The sequence below is a fragment of the Mus musculus genome, chromosome 12, assembly GCF_000001635.26.
Source record: "Mus musculus strain C57BL/6J chromosome 12, GRCm38.p6 C57BL/6J".
In the NCBI taxonomy this organism is placed as follows: domain Eukaryota; kingdom Metazoa; phylum Chordata; class Mammalia; order Rodentia; family Muridae; genus Mus; species Mus musculus.
The window spans coordinates 89,491,076-89,514,269 of record NC_000078.6 but is presented as its reverse complement, the minus strand read 5'-3'; the positions used below and the strand labels follow the sequence as shown (position 1 = coordinate 89,514,269).

The 23,194-nt window shown below is 38.5% G+C and overlaps 1 protein-coding gene across 45 annotated transcripts in view; it reads right to left on the bottom strand.

The window, feature by feature from the left end:
* Positions 1-23,194, bottom strand: part of Nrxn3 (neurexin III) — a 1,612,235-nt gene that overhangs the window by 820,666 nt on the left and 768,375 nt on the right. For all 45 annotated transcript variants that reach the window (XR_001780421.2, XR_001780422.2, XR_001780425.2 and 42 more), the window contains 4 exons: positions 11,133-11,252; positions 3,564-3,945; positions 2,164-2,354; positions 1,158-1,331 (listed from right to left, as the gene is read on the bottom strand). Coding sequence is in view for 40 of the 45 variants with exons in the window: in XM_006515534.2 (XP_006515597.1) it covers positions 1,158-1,331; positions 2,164-2,354; positions 3,564-3,945; positions 11,133-11,252 (867 nt within the window). In the remaining 5 variants the exon portion in view is untranslated. The remainder of the gene's footprint in view (positions 1-1,157; positions 1,332-2,163; positions 2,355-3,563; positions 3,946-11,132; positions 11,253-23,194) is intronic.

Below are 23,194 nucleotides of genomic sequence, written 5' to 3'. Positions count from 1 at the left end.
ATTTGCAAAACTGCTTTCAAGGGATAGAGATAACTCAAATGGAAGCTGCTTCAAAAGCAGTGTTCATGAACTTGAACACAGGAAATAAGTGAACAGTTTTGACATGGAAACTGAAAGATGGATGCAAGGAAACACAGTACGTTGCACAAAGAACCATTAGTCTCAGCCAGAGGAACGAAGATGTAGATCTTGGTGACAGGTTAGGCATCACCTTTGCCTGTAGATGATCTGCAATTATTTCTCCGTCCAAGTGAGGGCAGGAATGAACGCAAGAATGTGTACACTGCTGCCCTCTACTGGCTAAAACTAAGCTGATCTTCCAGTCACCAACAGCTCTGGAAAGGCATTACTTTCACCATCTACAGAAACAGGCTGAGAATGGTTGTTGTGCAGCGTGGGTAAACATGCAGTACTAGTATGTGTCTCGCATGAGATAATATCCAGGAACAATAATCCCACATTTATCCAGTACCCACTACGTATCAGGCATTTGGTATCTTTCAGATTTTTTTTTTTCATACGACTTTTGATAGGGCCTATTATTCTGCCATTTGGCAGAGAAAGAAAAGATAGATCTGAATGGTTAAGTAAATTACCAAAGGTCAGCTGGGACCTTAATCCAGGTCTTCTGAATGTGGGAATGGAGAATATTCCTTGACAGTACCCCAAGGACTGACAAGCAGAGCCTGATCCAGCAAGTACTCAATAAATACTAGTTCCCTTCCATCATCATGACAGTGGGACATCATTTCTCTGTCTCCCAATGGAATTGTGTCAAATGACCAAATAATTGGTGACATCAATGTGGACTCTTTGCATTGTCCTTACCATTATTAAAATAGAAATCTCTAGTGCTCTTTGAGCCACTCTGAAAACAAAGGCACAAATTGGGAGAAGTCTGATGCCCGTGACAGGAAAGGTTCTTCACCACCAAGTATGCGACCCTGAAAGGACGTCTGCCAGCATGCCTTTTTAAAGCCCGTGGCACATGTCCAGCATACTCAACCAGTGACAAGAGGACACCGATGAGGATGCGGCATAGGATGGGGAATGAGATTGACCGAGGATGGGTAAACTGAGGAAAGAGGAACTGGCAGAGCAGCAAGGGGGCTCGGTGCTGTGGCAAGGCTGAGCCTTAAAAAGAAGAGAGGTTCTACCTTCACAGCCTCGCTCGATCTGTCCACTCCTGTGGAGAGCATCGTTGATGAGATCAGGCAGGCGTCCATTCAAGTCCACAGAGGCCAGGCAGCCCTGAAATCCATCCCTGGAGGCCACAAGCTTGGGAAGGTTGCTGTACATGCCCTGGGCTAAGCCAGCCATATAGAGGTCACCTACAAAGGAAGGAAGACAGTAAAAGAGCCGGAGTAGAGAAAGAATGTGGCAGCCATGTCCAATAATGCTTACACACACACACGTTAGACTGTTTCTTAGATGATGATAATACAACTGTGGTGGGGAAGGGAAGGGTCAGCTAAAATAAGAATAACTTCCAGAACTCATAAATTACTAAAATTAAAAAAAAACAACTAAATATTTCTTATAAGTCGTTCAATTCTGTATCCAACATCTCACAAAGTTTGAATCACCATATCAACTGTACAAAGTAGCTTCTACCTAATTAAGTGAAGTAAAGATTAACAACATTGTGGACAGCCACAACCATTTATTGGGTAATTTTTATGTGCTTTTTAGAAATAATGTGCTGAGTGTTTTTCAGACATCCCATCAAGCATCTAATAATGCATGATGAGAGTAACAACAACTATGTCCTTTTGGTATATGTATTATTACACAGTAGTGACTATGGCTGAGACAATGTCATCCAGGTTGGAAGGACTTAGCCAAATACTTTCCCTCTCTAGTGAGGACACACCTACAATTTAACAAGGCCTTGACTCAGCTCATCTTTTGGACCCCAAATCAGCTCATCTTTTGGACCCCCAAAAGACTTTCCTAACATCATCACAGATCAGGAAGCACTTTTGAAGTGGGGTCTTGTATAGAAACTGGATAAATGGCCTTATGGTATAATTCAATAGTTTTCAAATGGAATCTGTGTGGTACAGAAGATATGGCTCGAATTCCTAACCTGGAGATTCCCTGTGGAAGCAAACTTTGTGTTGCAAGATGGGCTCTAAGATACAAATTCGACATAAGGATTACCTTTCAAATCCAGATTTTTGGCACCATTGATGACCTGAGTGACTACCTTGGTGTCCACCTTCAGACTGTGGGTGTTACTGCTGTCCCTGGTGATGACCACGTTGTGCCACTGGTTGTCATTCAGGGGGCGGTCACTGTTGCCTTTGATCACATTGGGACCATTGCCGAGATCAAACACATAGTGTATGTACCTGCAAAAGACAAAAGAGCACACGATCGCTTCAGGGTCCATGAAGTAGTTCGGTGGCAATCACATACATATCAAAACTAAGGGGGCTTTACATTTCCCATGCTTTCCTGGCATAGCATACCAATTAAATGCACTTAAAATCACCAGTAATTATTGGATCATACATTATTTCAACTCCATATTCCCAGACTCATAGAGTCTTCTTTCATTTTCTTTAAGTCAAAAATTTATAATATAGTACAAGTTAGCCTAGAACTCATAATCGTCCTTCCACAGACTCTCTAGTGCTGGAATTATGGGCATGTACTCACACCCAGCCCAAAGTCTACTTTCCTAATGCTCCATAGTAATACCTAGATCTATGAAAAGCTACATTTAGGACCCTACAAAATACTAGAGGACAATAATAGAATTCAAAGAATATTGATCAGGGTATTGTGTGTTTAAAACAAAGTCTTATGTGGCCCAGGTTGACCTCAAGTTTGCTACCCTGCAGAGACCAGCCTTCAACTACTGATCCTTGTGTCTCTACCACACCAGTGCTAGATTTACAGGCATATGCTGCCACACCCAGGGTATACAGTGCTAGGGTTGAACCCAGGACCTTCTGCATGCTAGACAAGCACACTAGCAAACCAGCAAGAACATCCTGAGTTCTGGTTTTGTTCTTATGTGAATACTATGGTAGCATACTAGAGGGGTCAAAAAGAGGTTTAAGAAACTATAATGTTGGACTCTGCAATTTCCTGAAATTCAAGAAACTCAATTTTATAATTTTGGGTCCTAGGGGACTATATCCATGCTCTACTCTCAAAATAATAGTTGTAATGCTAATTGTAGTATTGAAAAATAACTAGATTTCATTTCTTATTATGCATCTCCTAATTTTAATTAGTAATACTCAAAAGATGGGCACAACACACACCATAGCCATGGTTTATATAAATGAGCTTACCCCACTATAATTTCAAAGGACTACATTTCATAGTTAAAATCTTTGTAAAAAAATCAACCTAGTAGAATTTCTTCAAATAATCTTAGGAGTCCATGTCCTTTCCAGCCCTAGTCATTTTGTGGATCTTTGTTAGCAAGGAGGGTACTAACAGAGGCAGGGGTCATGGAGTAAAATGGACAGTTTTCTTCACAGCCATATTTTACAAAATGTGTCAGTGAAGATAGCCATCATCACTCTGAGGTTTCTCCTACTTACCCCTTGACCAGCTCAACTGCAATAAAATCATTGCCATCTCCGCTATTGAAGAGAATGAAGCCATCAGCTGAAGTGGTCTTGAACTGGAAGAAGAGGTGCATGGAGGTGTAAGCCTGTAGGGTGGCGAGGGTCAGGTAGCTGCTCTTGGTCTTAAAAGTGACAGGGTCGGCGATGATGTTTCTCAGTCCAAAGCGAGCCTTCAGTTCACAGTAGTCGATGTCGCCATTTTTGCACAAATCAATGTACAGTAAGCCATTGAACATGAGGCTCTGTAGATGGCCAATGAAACTGGAGGGGACCACAGAGATGTAACGCTTCTCAGTCATGATACCAGTTTCAATATTGTGGAATTCCAGGCGGGTGTGGTCGCCCACCATTGTCCCTAAAAAAATCAGAAATGAGGCAGGAAAAAAGGGAAAAGTTACTCTGGTTTCTTAAAGCCACCTTACTCTCTATCTTGCAGGAGGAACATGTTTCCAAGTTTCTGAGTTCTTTTCTGCTCTTTAGCAGAACATATCATCTACTCTCAGTCAGCAAGTGAGGTCCTAGCTCAACTCAAGCTACCTGCCTGACTTGTGATTCTAGGCATCTGTGACAATGCTATCTCACAGAAACTCTGAGCTTACTGACAACACAAGCTGAAGGACAATACCATTCACTTTATTCATTCAAGAAACAACTCGTTAGGCAGAGACAGGTGATCTCCATGAGTTTGAGGCCAGCCTTATCTACAGAATGAATTTCAGGAGAGCCGGGCCTTCAAAAAGAATTCTGTCTCAAACAAAACAAAACAAGCAAGAAAGGGAGGGGAGGGAGGAGGGAGAGGGGTAGAGAAGAAGAAAGAAAAGGAGGGAGGAATGAAAAACAAACAATCTGAACACAAATCATAAGAAATTATTTCCCTCTTTGACTCTTACAAAGAAAAAATTGGTGACTGTTAGGCATTCATTACCAAAAATTGCTTGCTACAGTATATCATTACATGCTACTTCTGAAATTTTTGTATTTTTTTTCTTTTGTAAAACATCTCTTCGTTTTACCTGTCAACAAGTGGCCATGTTTTCCTAGAAATAATACTCACTTTTCCTGTTAGAAGCTCTACTTTATACTTGTGCCTGTGGACTGATTAAGTTGATCATAGTCAGTTTGGACTACAGAATTGATCTCTATAAACAGACTTTGCTCTAAAGAGTAAAACTCTGTCCTTGAAGGTTGGTCTACATCTGAACACCTGAACAACTGAGCCTCATACTCACAGTTGGCCACTCCAAGGTGATACTTGAGAACTGGCATTTGTAACAACTTCCAGTCCATCTTAGGGAAGATTAAATATGTATCATTAACATTATTATTTAATTATTATATAAATATATGCATATATGAAGTCATGTGTTTTTGTGTGTGTATGTGTGTGTGTGTTCAATAACATTTAATGAAAAAGTGGCTTAATTTAGTTGGGCTAAAGCAGCTTGGGAAACATCTAGCTTACCACACTCATTCATGGCTTTGGAACTAAAGAACCCAGTGTGGCTCTTGTGACATTGCCAAGCCTAACTTTAAACTGGGCTCACATGATCAATTGTGTCAAATTCCAAGGTTCAATCAAGATAAGCTACTGTTTTATTAACAGATTTCTGGTTTAAAAAAATGACATTTGCTGCCTATACATCTTATTTGTCTTTCTCTCTTTATTGATCAAGACTCTGAATGTTAAAGAGGAAGATTGGGGGATGTATCTTTTTGGATAACTTAATTTGAATCCAAGAAATTCAACCACATCTGAAAGATTTATTCATTTCCTTGTATTTTAAACATAGATTCTACCTCCTCAGAAGCAATCTCAGAAGTGATTCAAAGAGTTGAACATGAGCACAATAATCAGGCTTATATTTGACGAGCTTCTTGGTGGTGTTTTGACAACCAGTGTCAAGTTATTCTTTTAATATAAGCAAAAATAAAATAATGATGTTCATTAAATACATAAATTATAGTTAGAGCAAAAAAATCAAACTGTAAAATAAATTTGTTAACTGAGTACCTAGAAAAAGGAATAAGGACATGAAATTACTTAATATTGACAATTGTACTGGGTTGTGAAATGAACACAACCTAAAATTCACTTTCTTTAATACAGTGCCGTGATTGACTGCCATGACTGATGTAAGCACCCAACTGCAGTTTGGCTTCATCTCTTCATTGCAGGTGATTGGATCCATTTAGATAGTGATGGGGAAGGGGACCACAGCCAACTTGCATGGAATCAGAAGAACTGCAGGTTGGTAATGTGACTCCTTCCCCTAATTCACATCCCTATCTACACAAAGACCTTAGAGAAAAGTACTAAAAAGGCCACGGCAATCCCATGTGATCCAAGGAGTTCCAGAAGAAACAGAGAGGTGATTTTTCAATTCAGTTGAGAATTTCTGCAAAATTTTAGATAAGCCCATCTTTAGGACTGAGTACTGAGGAAATTGTGCTTACCGGGAAAACCAGTTTTATAAAGCAGAATAAAAGTATATTGGGCATTGGTTAAGACAAAAGAGAGACAGAGCAAGAAGTTGGTGAAATGGGGCAAGAAATGAGCAAGGGAATTTAAGAGCTTAGCCCAGAGTGACAGAGTCTAGGATGGCTTAGAGGAATGCTCCATGCAAGTCTAGGGCAGGACTAGGGGATTCAACAATATGGGTCTGAATTAGAAGGTAATTGGCTCAGTTATTCACTTATAGAAATTATTCACCCATAACACAGATTAAAATTAAACCAACTACCTCTTCTCAAAATCCTATAATATCTCATCTGATAAAAGAATGAAAAACCACTGTTTGACATTTGAAACAAAACAAACTAGCCAACTATTACAAAATAAATTTGTGTATCATCTAACCCATATTAGTAACTGAGACCTCTGTATGAAATAATATCCTCTGGCTTTTATGTGCAGACCAAACTTCTTTTCACTTATTGATGAGTGTATGTATACCTCACAGCAGATGCTCTCAAATTCCAGAGGAAAGAAAACTAACCTGGTGAAGAGCAATAAAGTGAAATGAGGACTACATATCTCCATATGATATTCAGTGTGCTCTGCACTCCAACTATGGCATGTGTCATTACTACCATTAAGTTTTTGATGGCATCATTGTGTTGCCTTTGAGGTAAAGGTGCTTAGTGTTCAGAGGTGAAGCAGTTTGGTTAAGTCCCAACAGGTGGTAAATTGTTCAACTGAATCCAGGATTGCACACCCCACAGTTCGCATTGTATGTGTGTGCTCTAATATCTCTGAAGAGAGTTTTGATTCATTCTTTATATTCTTGCTCAGAAAAAGCTATAGATTAAATTGATGTTGCCAGTGCCAGGTAGGAAATGTACTAGAGTCCTTACTTTTTCTCCACAGCTGGGTAGCTGGGTATCTCACACTCTCACATGCTATTCTATCTAATTCAGGGTAATTGATTGGGCCTGTTTCCCAAAAAAACAACCATGTTGCCTTGACCCTTTGTAGTGCACTTACTTCCATAGTTTACTGGCAGGTGACAAGTCATCCACATACTACAATTCTGAATGATGATGGAATTGAATCTAGGAGAACTCTTGCCTGATCTGTAATTTCCCAAGAGACCATACCACATAGTAAACATGTCACTAGGTTGCCTTGGATGAGGTTCTTAATGTTTGTGTACCTCCATTTTCCATTTGTGAATTGAGTCTGAAGCTGTCAGAATTAAAGGCATCAGCACATAAGACATCTTGAAAGTGTCTGGGACCTTAATTATTGGCTAATACAAATTATTCTGCATTCACTGTTTTCCTTTCTTTGGTCATTTTAATCATTTCTCAATTAATTTGCAAGCAATGTCTTCTTATACATGGACCATTCTAGTGCCTTCTGGATGTCCAATGGCATACAGCAGAGGCTGAGTTCAGCAAGTATAAGTGGTAGAGTGGGATAACATGCAGTGGGCTCATATTTGAGATGTCAACTCGAAGGTCAGAATTTGTAGGACCAATTTTGTGTGTATGTGTGAATCTGGGCCAACAGTCCAAGCTTAGCCAAATAATAATAGTAATGATAATAATTATGTTAGTAATAATAATATTGGGAAATGCCAGGAGAAAGCATTAGATTGCCCATGACTTCCAAACACATGAGAATATGAAGAAAAGGAGGACTTAAAAAGGCCCAGTTGGGGAATTTTCACATTTATGTCACAATTCTCCAGCCTCACTTGATCTAAACATTTTCCATCAGGTGTTCAGCACATTTTAAAAGCATGCCATATCATAAAATACCTTATTCTTAAAAATAATCTAAAGCAATTGATGCATATCTAATTATTGGTGAACAGCAATGTGCATTAGCTTATCAAAGGGGCCCCATGAATCTTGTAATGAAGAGCTTCATTTGACCAAAGCTTTCCTATGCTCACTTTATCAACTTTTATTAACCTGTATAATATGATTTCTTGGAATCTTTGACAAATTAAAGTGTAGGTGGAGAAGAGAGAAGTCAACTGGGCAGAAGTGGGGTGAGTTTTTACACTAGCGAGAAGTTCCATGCCAAGTGTGTGGTTTTAGCACATCAGGTCGCTGCTCTGAGGAGTGTAAACCAAGAAAGGCATTCTTTTAATTTGTTATTCATAATAGAAATCCAGCCCAGTCAATCAATCAAGCCTTATTAACTGTCAACTGAACTTAATACTTTTCTAAGAATATAATTATATGATAATAAGTGAAAAACACCAGGTTGGAAACTAATTCTTTCCTGGCCTTTGGTAACATGTGAGCCTGGCCTACTCTCTGTCATTTGTGTAGACTAGTTAGAAATTTGTCACACTGGGGGACCTTCGATGGCATGAAAGGGATTACTAAGTAAGCCAGTAAGGCACCATTTATAACTTGGGGGTCTATGTATATTTTAGATTCACAACCTGGTTTAACGAATTCTCTAAATTAAAAGTAAATTCCCAAACCTGCTTTCACTGTTTGAAAAAAAAAAGAAAAAAAAGAAAAAAAAAAAAACATCAACAACAACAAAAATACCAGACAAAGACACTAACTCTCTACCTCTCCCAAATTCCTTTCTTCTTTGTAGCTGCTGCCTGCCACCAGCATTGAGGTAGGAGGTATGGCAGAAAGTGAAAGGATTTATTAATTTCAAATAAAATTACTAGATGGCTTGGACATTCCACGCTTTAGCCCTGTGTTCTAATTGTTGGGACTAACAGAAAGCACAGCATGTAATTGCCTTTATTCCAAAGGTTCTATAAAAGAACAATGATCAAGGCAAGGGATTATTGTACCCTTAGTTCTGCAAATCTTTGTGTTCTTTGTGTTTTTCCAGGAAAATGAAAGGCACACACTGCTAAGCGAGATTGGGGTGAGAGTGCCACCTAGTGGCCTCTATTCACAACATGCTGTAAATTGTGCCTTTCTGGGATTTTAACCAGCCAAATCCAAAAGAATTAGTGCTACTCACCACCATAGCATTTGCAGGCCCCTGTTTGACCTCACAGCTCATGGGGACAGCTTGAATAATTAATGGAGATTGAAAGTGGCTTCTAAACAACATAATCTTTTTTTTTTCTTTCATCTCATTTTCTACATTAATTTTATACCATTAAGCTACTCTGATGGTCTGTAGGTCAGATGCTATTTCCAAAGACTGATTTGGGTCTCTGTGGAATTGGATATGGGATAATTGGTATGACTCTGCATACCTTCTTTTCTAGGAGGGAAGAGACAAAGTACCACGGTAGACATCCTGAAATGTATTCCCCACCTCGCCCTTCCTCACTTCCCTATAGTTTGCCTGCACTGGAAGAGAAATCATTTTCTTTTGATGGATTGCAAAGTGCAGCAAACTGCTTCCTTCTTTGGAATCACACAGATGTGAATTTGAAGCTTAATTACACAGCTCTAATATCCCATTCCTCTTCAGTAAAGTGACAATAGGAACATTTATTTTGAAAGAATATTGAATTATTGGGGATTAAATGAATTGATACTTGTAAAACAGCTATCGCAACATCCAATGCTAAATGGATATATGCTGTGTGTTTTCCTCCATGTAGATTGATCTGTCTCTGTCTCTCCATTTCTGTCTCTCTGTGTCTCTGTCTCTGTCTCTACACACACACACACACACACACACACACACTATACTCCACTAAAATTACACTTAAATTACAGAGGTAATAAAGATCAGACTCATCAATTAAAGTTTAGGACTCACTATCACATAACATTTATGATGGAAAGGGCCTTAAAAATAACAGAAGTTCACATTGAAAGATGGGGAATTGAAGAAAATGAGATTTTGTATATCTATCCCGAAGGCATAAAACCATTTACTGGCACTGATTGTATTAAACCCTAGGATTCTGACTGTCCAACTGTCTTGCTCTTCACAGGAGGCACTGGGGGCGACAGCTGTGACTGCAGCCTGTATTAGACAAGGGTCAGGAATAGCAAGTGGCTTCCTAAACATCCTGCAGGGAGTTAATGTCAAGGCTAGATCAGAGGCCAGCTCAGATGCCAGTAGAGTTCCATGTAATTGCCCCATGCTGCCTCGAGTTTATTTCCTTATATGGATATGATTTCAGCATAATGTGTGCTTGGATGCTAGGCTGCAGACTCAGGATCATCACCTGACTAATTACAATTATCCATCAAATTCTGAAAGAGAGGTTACCTTCTTTTGCCAGTCTTAATTTTTGAACCACAATTGGTTGCTTTTTCATATGACTGACAATTATAAGCCCACCACCTACACCAGAATCTGAAGATGTAATCTTAACATTTTCAAATACTATTTTCTAATCTACTCTATTGGTTTAATAATAGGAGATGGGTAATTTTTGTGTACCTTTTATCTTCCACTCTTTGAGCATATTGCTAACATATAGTGTGCTGGCAGGAAGCACTTGCACTTTGTATGAGACTCTCAGAACTCTTTTACATACATATGAATTTATTCATTTACACATTGCCTTCCTAAATACAGATTCCATTCTGCAGAGAATCTGTCTATTTGGCCATCACTATATGTTCAGTTCTTCCCATAACAATGCTTGATATACAGTAGGTACTTAGTGAATAAAAATTAAATAAATGAACAGCCCATTAAGTCAAACATGTCCAGCCCCTCCTACAGCATACTCTTCAATATTAATTATATTCCCTATGAAATTCTATATTTTTGGACACTCCATTTTCTTAAAAAGAGTAATGCATTTGCTGGTAGAAAGAACAGACACATGGAGGGTGACTAATCAGGGATATTTAATTATTAATTATAGAAGGATTTATACAGCTCTACCCCTGTTCTCTGGGCATGACTCTATCAAAGATAGAGCCTGGTGAGAATGATATTACAACAAGGGACTAGCTGTCTACTACAAGCTGAAGAAGAAAGATTGTGAAATTCAGAGGAAGGGCCAATGCTTAGCCTTGCCTGTTCTTGTCCAAAGAGCAGGCTTTGTGACTTCTATTTAACCAAAAAGAAGTTTCAGAAGAGGAAGTCAGAGAAGACAGTAAAGCAGAGGCAAAGCCTGTCATAGTTGCACTTACCCTCAGCCACATCATCATCCACTGTTAGCTTAAGGCTTTTTCCTCTCCGCACTACCCGGACGGTGTGCCACTCATTGTCATTGAGCTTCTGCCCTGCATACAGGGTCTCAGGTCCTTTGCCTAAGAATGGTGGTAAGTGTCAAATGTTAGAACCACTTCACAGTGTATTGCTCACAGCACTGACTTTATCAAAGCCACATTGGTGCACATGACCCAGGATGGCCAAAGATTCGATTTCCACTGATCCTATAGAACCCAGAACCCTCTATATTAATCACCAAAAGCAGGCATCTCAGTTGAAACATGGAGGACATTCATCCATAAAGAGGAAAATAAGTTCCCTCTTTTATTCATAGTTACTAGGTCTTAAATACTAAAAATACTCAATAAGATTTATAGCAATAGATAACCAGCTGGCATTTTTGCCAAGTCCTAGATATAAGAAATTCATCATAATTTTACTTTTATCAATTTCCTGCTTCTTTAAGCATAGTACACTAGTGTGGTGTCTACAAAATATTTACCAAGTGGGTGAGAAACAACTCTTGAAGGTAGATTACCTTAACTTAGCATTTCCACTAACCAACAGTCCTATCAGAATTTAGCAACCATAGCAATCATAAAAGTAAGCAACACAAGTGAAATTATGTCAAGGTTTAAACATTGCAAATGATACTCCTTGGGTAACCTGGGGGGGTCCCAGGCTTTTCTCATTGTTCATCATCCTCCAAAAAGATAGATAGATAGATAGATAGATAGATAGATAGATAGATAGATAGATAGATAGATATAAAGAATAAAACTTAAATGATTCAAAGAATGAAATAACAAAATTTTCAAAAACAAACATGTACAGTTCAAAACAGTGTTTCACATAAAGTACTACTAGGTAAAGAAATAAAATAAGTTGTCTTGAGGGACCCATGTTGAGATAGCCAAGATGAAATTCAATGGTCTGGAAAGTAGGGGACTGTGATGTTTAATAGCAAAAGACTGCAAGATGGGGAAACACGCTAAATTAAAATGTTCCCTGTTAGAAAGAGAAGATAGATTAAGTACAGAATGTGTGTCATGCTTGATGCAAGCTGGAAATCTGAAGACAGAGCCGACTTCAGAGATGCTGTGGACTTAAACTAAGCATCCCCCTGTGTGAGGTAGAAAGCACAGTTCTTACAGGTGCTTAAGGATTCCTGGATGAATCAGTCAATATGTGGACAGCTTCATGCTAAAGATGACCTGGAATGTATTAAACTATGTAAGAGGAGAAGCTATGATATACTATGTAGGAAAGAAAACAACAGTATCACTCAGCTCTAAGCAGTGTTAATTTCTACTTTTAAACATTGAGTAATTAGTATTCATAGTTTGGCTGACTGTAAGAGTTGCAAAGTAGTTAAAGATTGGGAGATTTTCCTCCCCTTGAAAAATAAAGACATTAGAGTGAAGTATTTTATTTTAATTGCAGCACAAAGAGATTTATTCATTTATTTTAATTTGTATTAATTAATTAATTAATTAATTAATTTGGTGTGGTTCCACCATCAAACATGCAACTCCAATGAATAAGAATCTGGAATATTCACTGACAAAACGAATCCAGTGAGCCTCAAATCAGGTACCGATGGCATGAATCTTAGGAGAAAAGTTTGCTAATAATCAACTGCTATTTAATCCCATTTTGTCTCTCAATATTATCTTGAACTCATACGCTAAAATGCCACTTGCCCTTATGTTTCAAATCAGTAGACAGACCCATTCATTGTCTCTGTCAACTCAAGCCTCAGATGGATGAAGAGCTTTCAAACCCCTCATGAGAGGGCTTTGGGAGAAAATGGACCACATCATGTGGGTGCTTTTTATAACAAGAACAGATGTTCTTCGAACAAATGAATCTGCTTTTGTGTTTTATGTTTTTATCCTCTTTATTCTACAAGCAAATGCTTCGATAAGAAAGAACAAAGCAAAGATGGATATGGAGAATATTGGCTATGGAGGCAGAACTGTTGCAGATATGAGCCATTTAAAACCTCTCCTAGAAGGTAGCATCTGTTCTTTAGGCAATTTTTTTCACATCACTTAATTTTTATGACTGGGGACAAGATAAGAGAGAGAATGACAAGCACAAACGCAGTCTGTTTGGGACACTACTACACACGTACCATATTAGCCTCAGAACTGTAAAACAAGCTTTGGTGTGGTCCAAAGTATTTTCAATGAAGCTAGCATTTTTACAGGCATGGCATTAAAGGCATCTAGCAAACGTACGTGGTGACCAGATTCAAACACAAATATTCAAATGTAGAATGCGGCATCCTACAATTAAAGCTGTGGAAAGACTAGTGGAACTTTTTATGCCCTGCTATTTCCAGTATCACTAATTCTCATTACTGTAAGAGGATGGCAGGGTGGGGGAGTATTAACACCAATTTCATTAACATGACAGGGACTCATCCAATATTCATTTTCAAATAACAAACTGATAACCCTCAGTGAGCTTTTGTATGTAAACCTAATCTTCTAGAAGTGAAGTGTCCAGAACATTTATCATTAGTCAAAATCAAAGGTTAATTCACCATACAAGGGGAAAGTGATTTTTAAATTTAGCTGCAAATTTGGGTAAACTGAGAGAAGGCACCACAGTATCCTGAAGCTCACAAAGGAGGCTTAGTTGGTAAGCGAGGCAAACTGTTACTATCACAAGCCAAAAGTTGAAACACAGAAACTTGGGCTTGCAAAGTTGAAAGATGCAGTCCGGGAAGGAGAGCTTATTGTTATTATGATATTATTATTATTATTATTATTATTATTATTATTATTAGCAGATTCAATCAAAAAGCCAGTGAAGCTGCATCAGTGGAATAAAGATAGAAGAGTGCTCTCTGGTAGGTAGATGGTGCCCCCAACAGGAAGAGAAAGAAAAAAGACATTGTTCAAGACAGAACTGAAAATGAAACTGCGGAGAACTAATAACCTCAGATCAATAAATATTCTGACGTTGCTCTCTTTGCAAAGACAAAAATGATTATGATCCTGATCTGCAATGCAGTACACGTTTAATGTATGTGTTGATGTGTTTCCTGTCTTCCACAGTGTGTTCAATAAGTATCAATCTCAAGAAATCCTGTGGTTCTCCTTAGTGGGCTTGACCATGAAAGCTGCGGCTATACAAAACTTTCAGTTCCCAGCAGCTGGCTTCCCAAGATCATGACACCTATGATAAATAGGAAGAACCATAGACGAATTCTGGCATATAGGAACTTGTAAGTATAGAGTGTCAAATTCTTCATTATTAAAAAGCAAATAGCCTGTAATGACTGTTCGGAGTGGCACCAACAGAACAGCCACGCCCTCTGGCCTTGCTATCATCTGACTTAGCATTGTTTCTTTGAGGGAAGTCTCAGCATCAGGAAACACAGACTAATTCTCTGATGAATAGACAACAGAGAATAAGAAAGAACAACTAAAAACACCAGCCAGATTATTTTCTGAAACCCTTACAATAACCCAAGAGAAGTCAAGTGTCTTTAAGCAATGAGAATGAATAACAAAATCAAAACAAAACTTTAAAACAAACAAACAAACAAACAAACAAAAAACACTGCTGGTTGCTTGGAGGAAAATGACAATCAGATATTTGAAAACTTTTCCCTTTCAACTTGGCAGACCTATAAATGGTAGAGATTAATCATTTTTTACCTAGTAAGGCTTTTAAGAAAAGAGACTATTTATATTGTATGATTTTGCTATTTCCTCCAGGAACAATATAGCCAAGAAAACAAATTACCCCCAATATGCATTTCTGTTTATCTGTTGTTATGACCTTGCCAATTTAAGATAAACCCATTGGTTTTGCTCATATGCAGACAGTAGAAATTCCTTCCATCTGCCACAAAGGGCTGTTTTCAAAAGTGGGAGGGGAACATTCAAGGACTTTTGCTTGGATTAGAGAGGACAGAGGTGGCCAACATGACATTTTTTCACCCAAATTTCTCTATTTGTATAAAAGAGAAAATGGTACCTTGGTTTCCCTAGGAACCATATTCCACATGCATCAAAAAGAAAATTCTATAGTGCATTTAAAAAGTGAAAATTTTTCTCTTAAAAAAGATGTATACAATTCTATATCCATATGGTATGGTAAAAAGATATACAAATGATTGTGTTAGATACAAACAAAACAAGGACAGAGATGGAGAGAACGCTTACCTTATTTCATCAGCATCTACTGTAGCAGCCCTCTACTGAGCCCAGAGCATCACAGACCTTATCACCCATGCTTCCCAGAGAGAACAGATTATTCAGGGGAAAATCAAAGACAAAGGAAGGAACATAAGGAGGAGGAAAAAGACAGGGAACCATTTCTATTTTCTGCCTAGAAAATCCAAATAGGTTGAGGAAGTATTTGATTTGCCTTTGTAAGTATAAACTTAATGGATTTTCATAAACTCACTTCTAAAGCATGCATTTTCCCAAGAGAAAATAATATAAGCCAGATGACATAAAATTACTGTGGCCACACAGGACAATTAGATCACTTTTTTCTCACCAGTGTCTTCAAGCCCCAGGAGAACTTCCCTTTTATAGGTATGGCATACAGTGTACTCAGTTAAGTCTTTTATGAGGAAGTATGAAGTATGATGAGTATGATGTGAAGAAGACAAGTGCCAACTGTACAGCCTGAGCACATTCACCATGGTAGATATACAACTTCTCCTTAAAAACCTTCCAGGGAGTCCAGCACAAGTAATATGCCCAGCAACAGTATGTTTCTCTGTTCTTCCTCCCCTAGGGGCAATCCATCACTCCCGGTACTATCTGGGCCAATGGTACACAGCTACTCACCTATGACGGTGTGTCAAGGAGCTGTCTACTACAGGATTTTACAAATGGGAAATAAGGAATGGTGAGGCCATGCAACCAATATGACAGTGAGGATAAGATAAACACAATGAAAAAGATCCTTCATGGAGCTTGCTATCTAGTGAGGAGTGAGGATGTCTGAAGAAACACAGACAAACTAAGGAACGCAACATAAGTCTTGATAAAGTTGAGTTCTACATGTTTAGAGGGCACGAAGTTATTGTGCTCACAGATAAGCACGAGGGAAACCAGGAATGTTAAACCGGCAAGGTTGCCACTTAAAGGAAGAGAGGCATAACTTGCTTTCTGCTCAGAAGTCCGGGAGTGGGTATAATTAATACCTGGTGACCTGCACTATCTGTAGCACCAGGCTATAGCTGAATCCCCTGGTTAATATGTTTGTTCAAGACTATTTATGCCTAGACCTTTATCTTGAACATTGTGTCTCAGTCAATAGCACCCATCCATCTCGGAGATGTAACATGTACTTGATAATAGCCTGGGTAACCTCTGTGGTATCTGTAAGGCTAGGCTATGCCTGACTCGAACAGACTTTTATGTTTATCTCAGGCATTCAGTCTAGCACCTTGTCTCGGCATTATTTCTCAGTCAATAGAACCCATCTTTATGGAATACATGTGCTTTGTAGAGTTCTAATGTAAACATGTCTTATGTTTTGGTATACACATGGAATTGAATCAATTATCACTTTTCTCCAAAATTGTGCTGTGCTTAAATGTGCCCAATATAAACTGCCTAGTGTCACACTCTAGAAGTTTGAACCAACACTGGCCACTAGGCTGTGTTGAACAAGGATTTCATTCTTGCCTCAGGCATATTCATACACTGCTGGGCCTGATATTTGCAGACACCACCTGTACCCTCTACACACACACACACACACACACACACACACACACACACACACACACAAATTATAATGGGACACTTTGATAAAACCTAATTCTGAATTAGAGGCAAGAGTGAAGGAGTGCCTACTTCATAGAATGATCTGAGAAAACCAAAAACCAAAACAAACAAACAAAAACAAAACAAAACAAAACAAAACAAAACAAAACAAAAACCGTCTATGTTTAGTTCTTGTCATGAGTTCCTGTTCTGAGATGGTTTAATAATGCTTCTCTGAAGAGAGAGATTTGAGAAGAATCAAACATGTAGATACCCAAGGTGAAGCATGTTGGAGGACTCAAAGGAGGTCCATTTTGGCTAAAACTGGTACCCCAGGGAAAGAGAAGTTGTTGATATATGGAGAGGCTAAAAGAGCCTACATGGTGTGATATACCATGTAAATACTGTTTGAAAGGCAACTGGATGCATTGTCAAGTTAAGTGCATAAACTATATAGTCTAGCATGAGCGGTTTTTATTTCTTTTGTATTATAATGTATTTTGGTAAGTGTGTGTGTGGGCGCCCATCCCTGGGTGCACATGGAGAGGCCAGAAGAAAATATCAAGTGTTCTCCATCACCTCAGGCTTTATCCCCTTGAGACAGGATGGCTGACTGAATCTGAAGCTAGCCTGGCAGTCAGTAAGCTCCGCAATATTCCTGTCCCACTGTCATCCCTCTACACAATGCTCGAGTTACATGCCTCACTTTATTATTATTTTTTAATAGTCACAAACATGGTGTTTATTTTTCTTCAAGAAAATCCTAGGTAGACATTTAAAAATCTATATGTGGCAGACAAAATCAAACAAAAATGAACACATTGGCAAATGACAATGCCCAATAATCGTATCTTTGAATAATGTTAAGATGAAGGTGAAGGAACTGAGTTCTGACAATTGGTTTGATGCTGACAAAACTTTCAAAACATTCCATTTCAGACATCTCTCAACTTGGAGTTTCTGACTCATAAAACAGTGACTAAATATAAATAAGATGCAAGGACCATTATACAAAAGTTCAAAAATATTTATGTTCAGAATAGAAAGCCTAAAGTATAAAGGATTTTATAATGCAAACACTTTTAGTATCAAAACAGTACAATTTTGATATCTAACCTAGAATTAGAGAAGACTGCTCCTCACACGAAGCAGCATTTCTCTGGTTCACCTTCGTTTCCTTCTCCACACACTTGAAAAACATCAGCGCCTCACACCTGTTGTCCTTACATCCCAGTGACTTCTGCATCATGTACCATGTTCAACCTTTTCCTAGCACACTTTAAGAACTCCCATGTCCCATGGAGGCCAGTGATACTTTATATCAGTGGTTCTCAACCTTGCTAGTGCTACAACCTTTTTAAATAGTTGCTGGTGTTATGGTGACCCCCCTCCAACCATAAAATTGTTTTGGGTTTTATTTCATAACTGCAATTTTGCCACTGTTATGAATTGTAATATCTGACACACAGATGGTCTCTGGCGATCCCCATGAAAAGGTTATTCAACCCTCACAGGGGTCACAACCCAAAGGTTGAAAACTGTTGACCTATATAAAGCTTGTTTTTTTTGTTTGTTTGTTTGTTTGTTTTTTTGTGTGAGTGTTGGGCATTTGAACTCAGATCCTTATATTTGCACAGCCAGTGCTCTTAATCAATGAGCTGTATCTTCAATCCCCTAATTTAAATTTTAACAATTATTCTAGCTGCTATGGATCCAGTGGACCAATGGAGGCCAGCAACAGACAGAAGGGAATCTTTTAGGCAGCTAAGACAGGAGGTGAAAGTGACTTACCCTAAGGACAGCAGCAGAAGTAGAAGTCATGTGAATTGTTGTGCATTTCAGAAGCAAGGTCAACAAGAACAGGAAACTGATTTTAAAAGTAAGTTAGGAATGGGAGAGGAAGAAGAGGGAAGTAACCCAGAAATCATTGTTGACTCTTAGGTGTAGCTCTGAGACTATGAGTAGACATAAGCTCAGGCAGAAAAGGAAAGTCTTCAGGAAACATGGGGCACAGCTGACCTAACAGAAGCTAGTGAGAACCTCCATTCCAGTATCCCACACCCATGGAAATGCAGTTGTGTTAGTGTACACCCATAAGCTCAATGTTCCCACAGTAAGATGGGAGATGGAACTAGCGAACCTTATTTCTGTTACTTCATTTTTCCTATCTAGCATCAGTCACACTTGAGACCAGCTTCTGGCAGCTTCTTGTTGTGAATTTAGTCAGTTCACTGAGTCTGATTTTTGTGGTATTGCTTTAGCCATATTTTGGCCTATCACTGTCTATCAGTGATGCCCACTTGTTAGATTGCTGATATCTCCCTTCTTTTCCTCCCTCCTGCCCATCCTTACCTCCTTTTATTTTCCTGTATGATTTCAGTTAGGCACTCTGGCCCATTATTTCTCACCACCAAGAGGAACAAAGCAAACACCGTACCCTATTCCACAGGATTTGTGAATTGTACTTGACCACAGGGTAAATGAATTCATAGGTCTCAACTCGAAGCACAGAGCCTCTCCATTTTGAAGTGGAATGAACCCAGGCAGATAGGCTTCCAAAGAAATAAATGACTCCAAAAGAGAGGAAAAGGAATCTTACCCCCAGTTTTCTGCCAATCCTCCAACAAAAGCCACAAATGTGCAGCATGCATGGCAACAGTGAGATGACAACCAATTGGTTAAAATTCCTTGTGATAACCTCTCTCCCTGAAGCCATTTTTCAAGAGATGACCTATTTGTTCAAGGATAGGAAGATTCCTTGGAAAACATTGTTTCTACTCTTGTTTATTCAAAAATTTACAAGTTCACTAGAATGTTTCCCACTGTCATCCATAGCATTTGAACACTTTTAATGATTTTAGATATTGCTATACTCTAGGTTCTAACAATGGAATCTTCTTATTAACAAATATATCGCAGGTTTGAACTCAAATTCTTCTACACAGGATATCTTCTATAACCTATCCCCTTACTATACCCCAATAACTTTTCAGTTTAAGTTGATTTTCTCATCAAATGACTTCTTTATTGTAAATGTCAAAATAAATGATTTTTAATGGAAACATGTAGAAATTATTACTTTTGTATTTGTGTGTGTACATGTGTGTGATGTGAGGTGTGTTTGTATGTGTAGGATTTTGAACATCTGTGCACCAGGACACACAGAGGGAAACAAGATGATGACCTTGGGCATTGGTCCTTATCTTCCACATTTGTTGACCACTTTGGAAGACAAAGGAGCTTCTTTGCCCCCACCTCCCATCTCACTGCAGGGATGCTAAGGTCACAGATATGCACTAAAACACCTGCAGCTCAAACATCCAGAATGATTGTAAATGCAGGTATTTTAGTGCACACTTGTGAACTTAGCATACCAAAGGGGAGGTTGCCCATGCCTCAATAAAGTGTTTTACATCAATGAATGGAAAAGTTGCAATAATAGGATTCTAGGTTGTTAAAAGAAATAAAGTAGGGAAAGAAATGGGGATATATAAAATAAGTTAGAGGGAAGGGGGTAAATATGGTTAATATGTAGGGTACACATATATAAAATAGGAAATGAATAAATAATGTATTATAAGAAAGGAGAAGAAGAAAATGGGACTTGAAAGTGCATAAGTAAGTGAGTTGAACAAGAATGGAGACAGGGGATGACTGGAAACGAGAGGCAGATAAAGGAAAGGAGCAGCTCACTGCATCACAACAGTGATGTGCGTAGGCCATTCTAGCAGGTATTCACACAGTAATAAAAACACTCAATTAAGTCAATACATGAATACATAGACATGAATGTATGAACTAAATTACTAAAGGGGAACAAGAAAGGGAAGAGGAGAAGAAAGAGCTATTTATTGCATTTTGTTAGGTAAATTTGAAGATAGCACTAAACCAAGCAGCACATATAACTAAAACAAAAATACTACATTCCCCTTTAAGTGTAATTTTTTTTTTCAACACTAGTTGAAAATCTAGAATTCTGGAAAGAAAAAGGATGGAGATGTGGAGGTAACATCTACAAAAAGGTACCAATTGCTTTGGACACAAGGTGCTATCTCAATGGAAATGAAATATTATACTCCAACCTCGCACACCAAGAGAGAAAGGGCAAACTCACAACTAGGCCAGGTCACACAACAGATAAAACCTGAGTCTGTCGGTCTACAAAAATCTCCTCATTGTGCTGCACATGTTCTCATAGCTTCTCCATAATTGCACTGGGGGTTGATCTGCCTGGGATGAATATATCAATATTGGGTAAAGGTAATGGAGGAAAGAAGAGACTATTGTATATAAAAGCAAACAAATAAACAAATAGCAAAAATACATTTTGAGGGTGTTAATAAAGAGTAAGCAGTGGCACAAATGTTATAGGGGTAACCAGCTGCTTACTGATATGGTTTAAGGTTGCTCCCCAGGAGGAAATGCACGCAAATCTGGTATTATAAATCTGATCTAGAACCCATGGTTGGGAAGTTCAGAGGTCCCAAGGGTGAACCTGTAACTACTATTCTGCTAAATTGGCAAAGTATCAAACCGACCTATAATTTTTCTATCTGTAAACACATGTATTAATACAGCTGCTAGCCAATCCTCAGCAGAGAAGTTCCTTTGTGCAATGGGGAAGGGCTCGTGAATGCCTCATACCTGAACAAAGAGTAAAGAATAAGTATCAAGGACCATCATGGAAGAGGAGCCAGAAGGATCAAAAAAAAAAAAAAGCTATATATTCTGAACATCACAGGTCCACTGTGTTAATATGAACAAACAGCAGCTTTGCTTGCCTGTACTTTGTCTGCTTCGCAATCAGTCTAGTCAACAAGCAAGCTTAGAGTAGGGAAGGCATCAGGATCTCTAACTGATGACAGCTTACGGCTGCTGAGGGATAGAGAGTTACTTTTCTTTAACAGTTTAGTCTCTGGTAGGTCAACCATGCTCCAATTGATTGCACCACACTCAGGAGTAGATGGCCAACACAAATTGGACTCAGTGAGTTGTAAAAAATAATAAAATAAAATAAAATCAAAACACAAAATTAGAAGGGGTATAAGAGAGGAAGTATATCTGTAAGAAGTGAATATGATCAATATGTTGCATGTGCATATGAACTGGATTAGTAAAAATATTATATTAAAATATTTTAAGGTGAAGGTTACAGGCATGACATATGTAACCCACTTATAAAACCAAAAGAAATTAGTGTGCATACTAGTAATGAAGATTTAAAATTGGTATTTGTATTTGCAGGAGACATTTTTGGTTCCTGAAATCATAGCCACTAAGCTAGCCTCAGACTTCAGTCACAAGAACAGGTGACAGCTATGGAGACCTATATATGTTTTGATTTGTTGTTGTTATTGTTGTTGTTGTTGTTGTTGTTTACAAGTATTTCAAGACAGAGTTCAGTGGATACAGTATTTTCAAATCTCTCTCTATGTTTGTGGAATCTCCTCTCTACAACAGAAACTGTTCCTGTTGTGTCCTTGCTAAGGTAAAGATGGAAAAAAGACATTGTAACCTATCTTTCTGGGATCATTAAAAAACTGATTGAACCAGCTAATGCCATCAAGCTTATGAGTTATGCTCTAGGTATACCACCAGCCCTATCCTTGTAAAATTTGACTTAAGCAATGGGATATTGGGAGGTTGAGCTGGCAGTATTGTTATGTCTTTCAGATCCTGGTTCACTAACTTGATGTTTATTCTCTTTTTAAAAGTAGGATCTAGTCCCTGATTTTAGTGGGATTACTTCCAGCTTCTCACCATTTACTTTGATGTTGGCTACTGGTTTGCTGTAGATTGCTTTTATCATGTTTAGGTATGGGCCTCGAATTCCTGATCTTTCCAAGACTTTTATCATGAATGGGCGTTGGCTTTTGTCAAATGCTTTCTCTGCATCTAACGATGTAATCATGTGGTTTTTGTCTTTGAGTTTGTTTATATAGTGGATTACATTGATGGATTTCCGTATATTAAACCATCCCTACATCCCTGGAATGAAACCTACTTGGTCAGGATGGATGATTGTTTTGATGTGTTCTTGGATTCAGTTAGCGAGAATTTTATTGAGTATTTTTGCATCGATATTCATAAGGGAAATTGGTCTGAAGTTCTCTATCTTTGTTGGGTCTTTCTGTGGTTTAGGTCTCAGAGGCTCCATCCAACAGTCAATGGAAAGAGATATAGAGACCTCTCCCCCACCCTCTCTTATGGAAGAGTCGGGAGAAGGATTGAGGGACTCAAAGAGGATAGTGACTCCACAGGAAGACCAACAGAGTTAACTAACCTGGACCCTG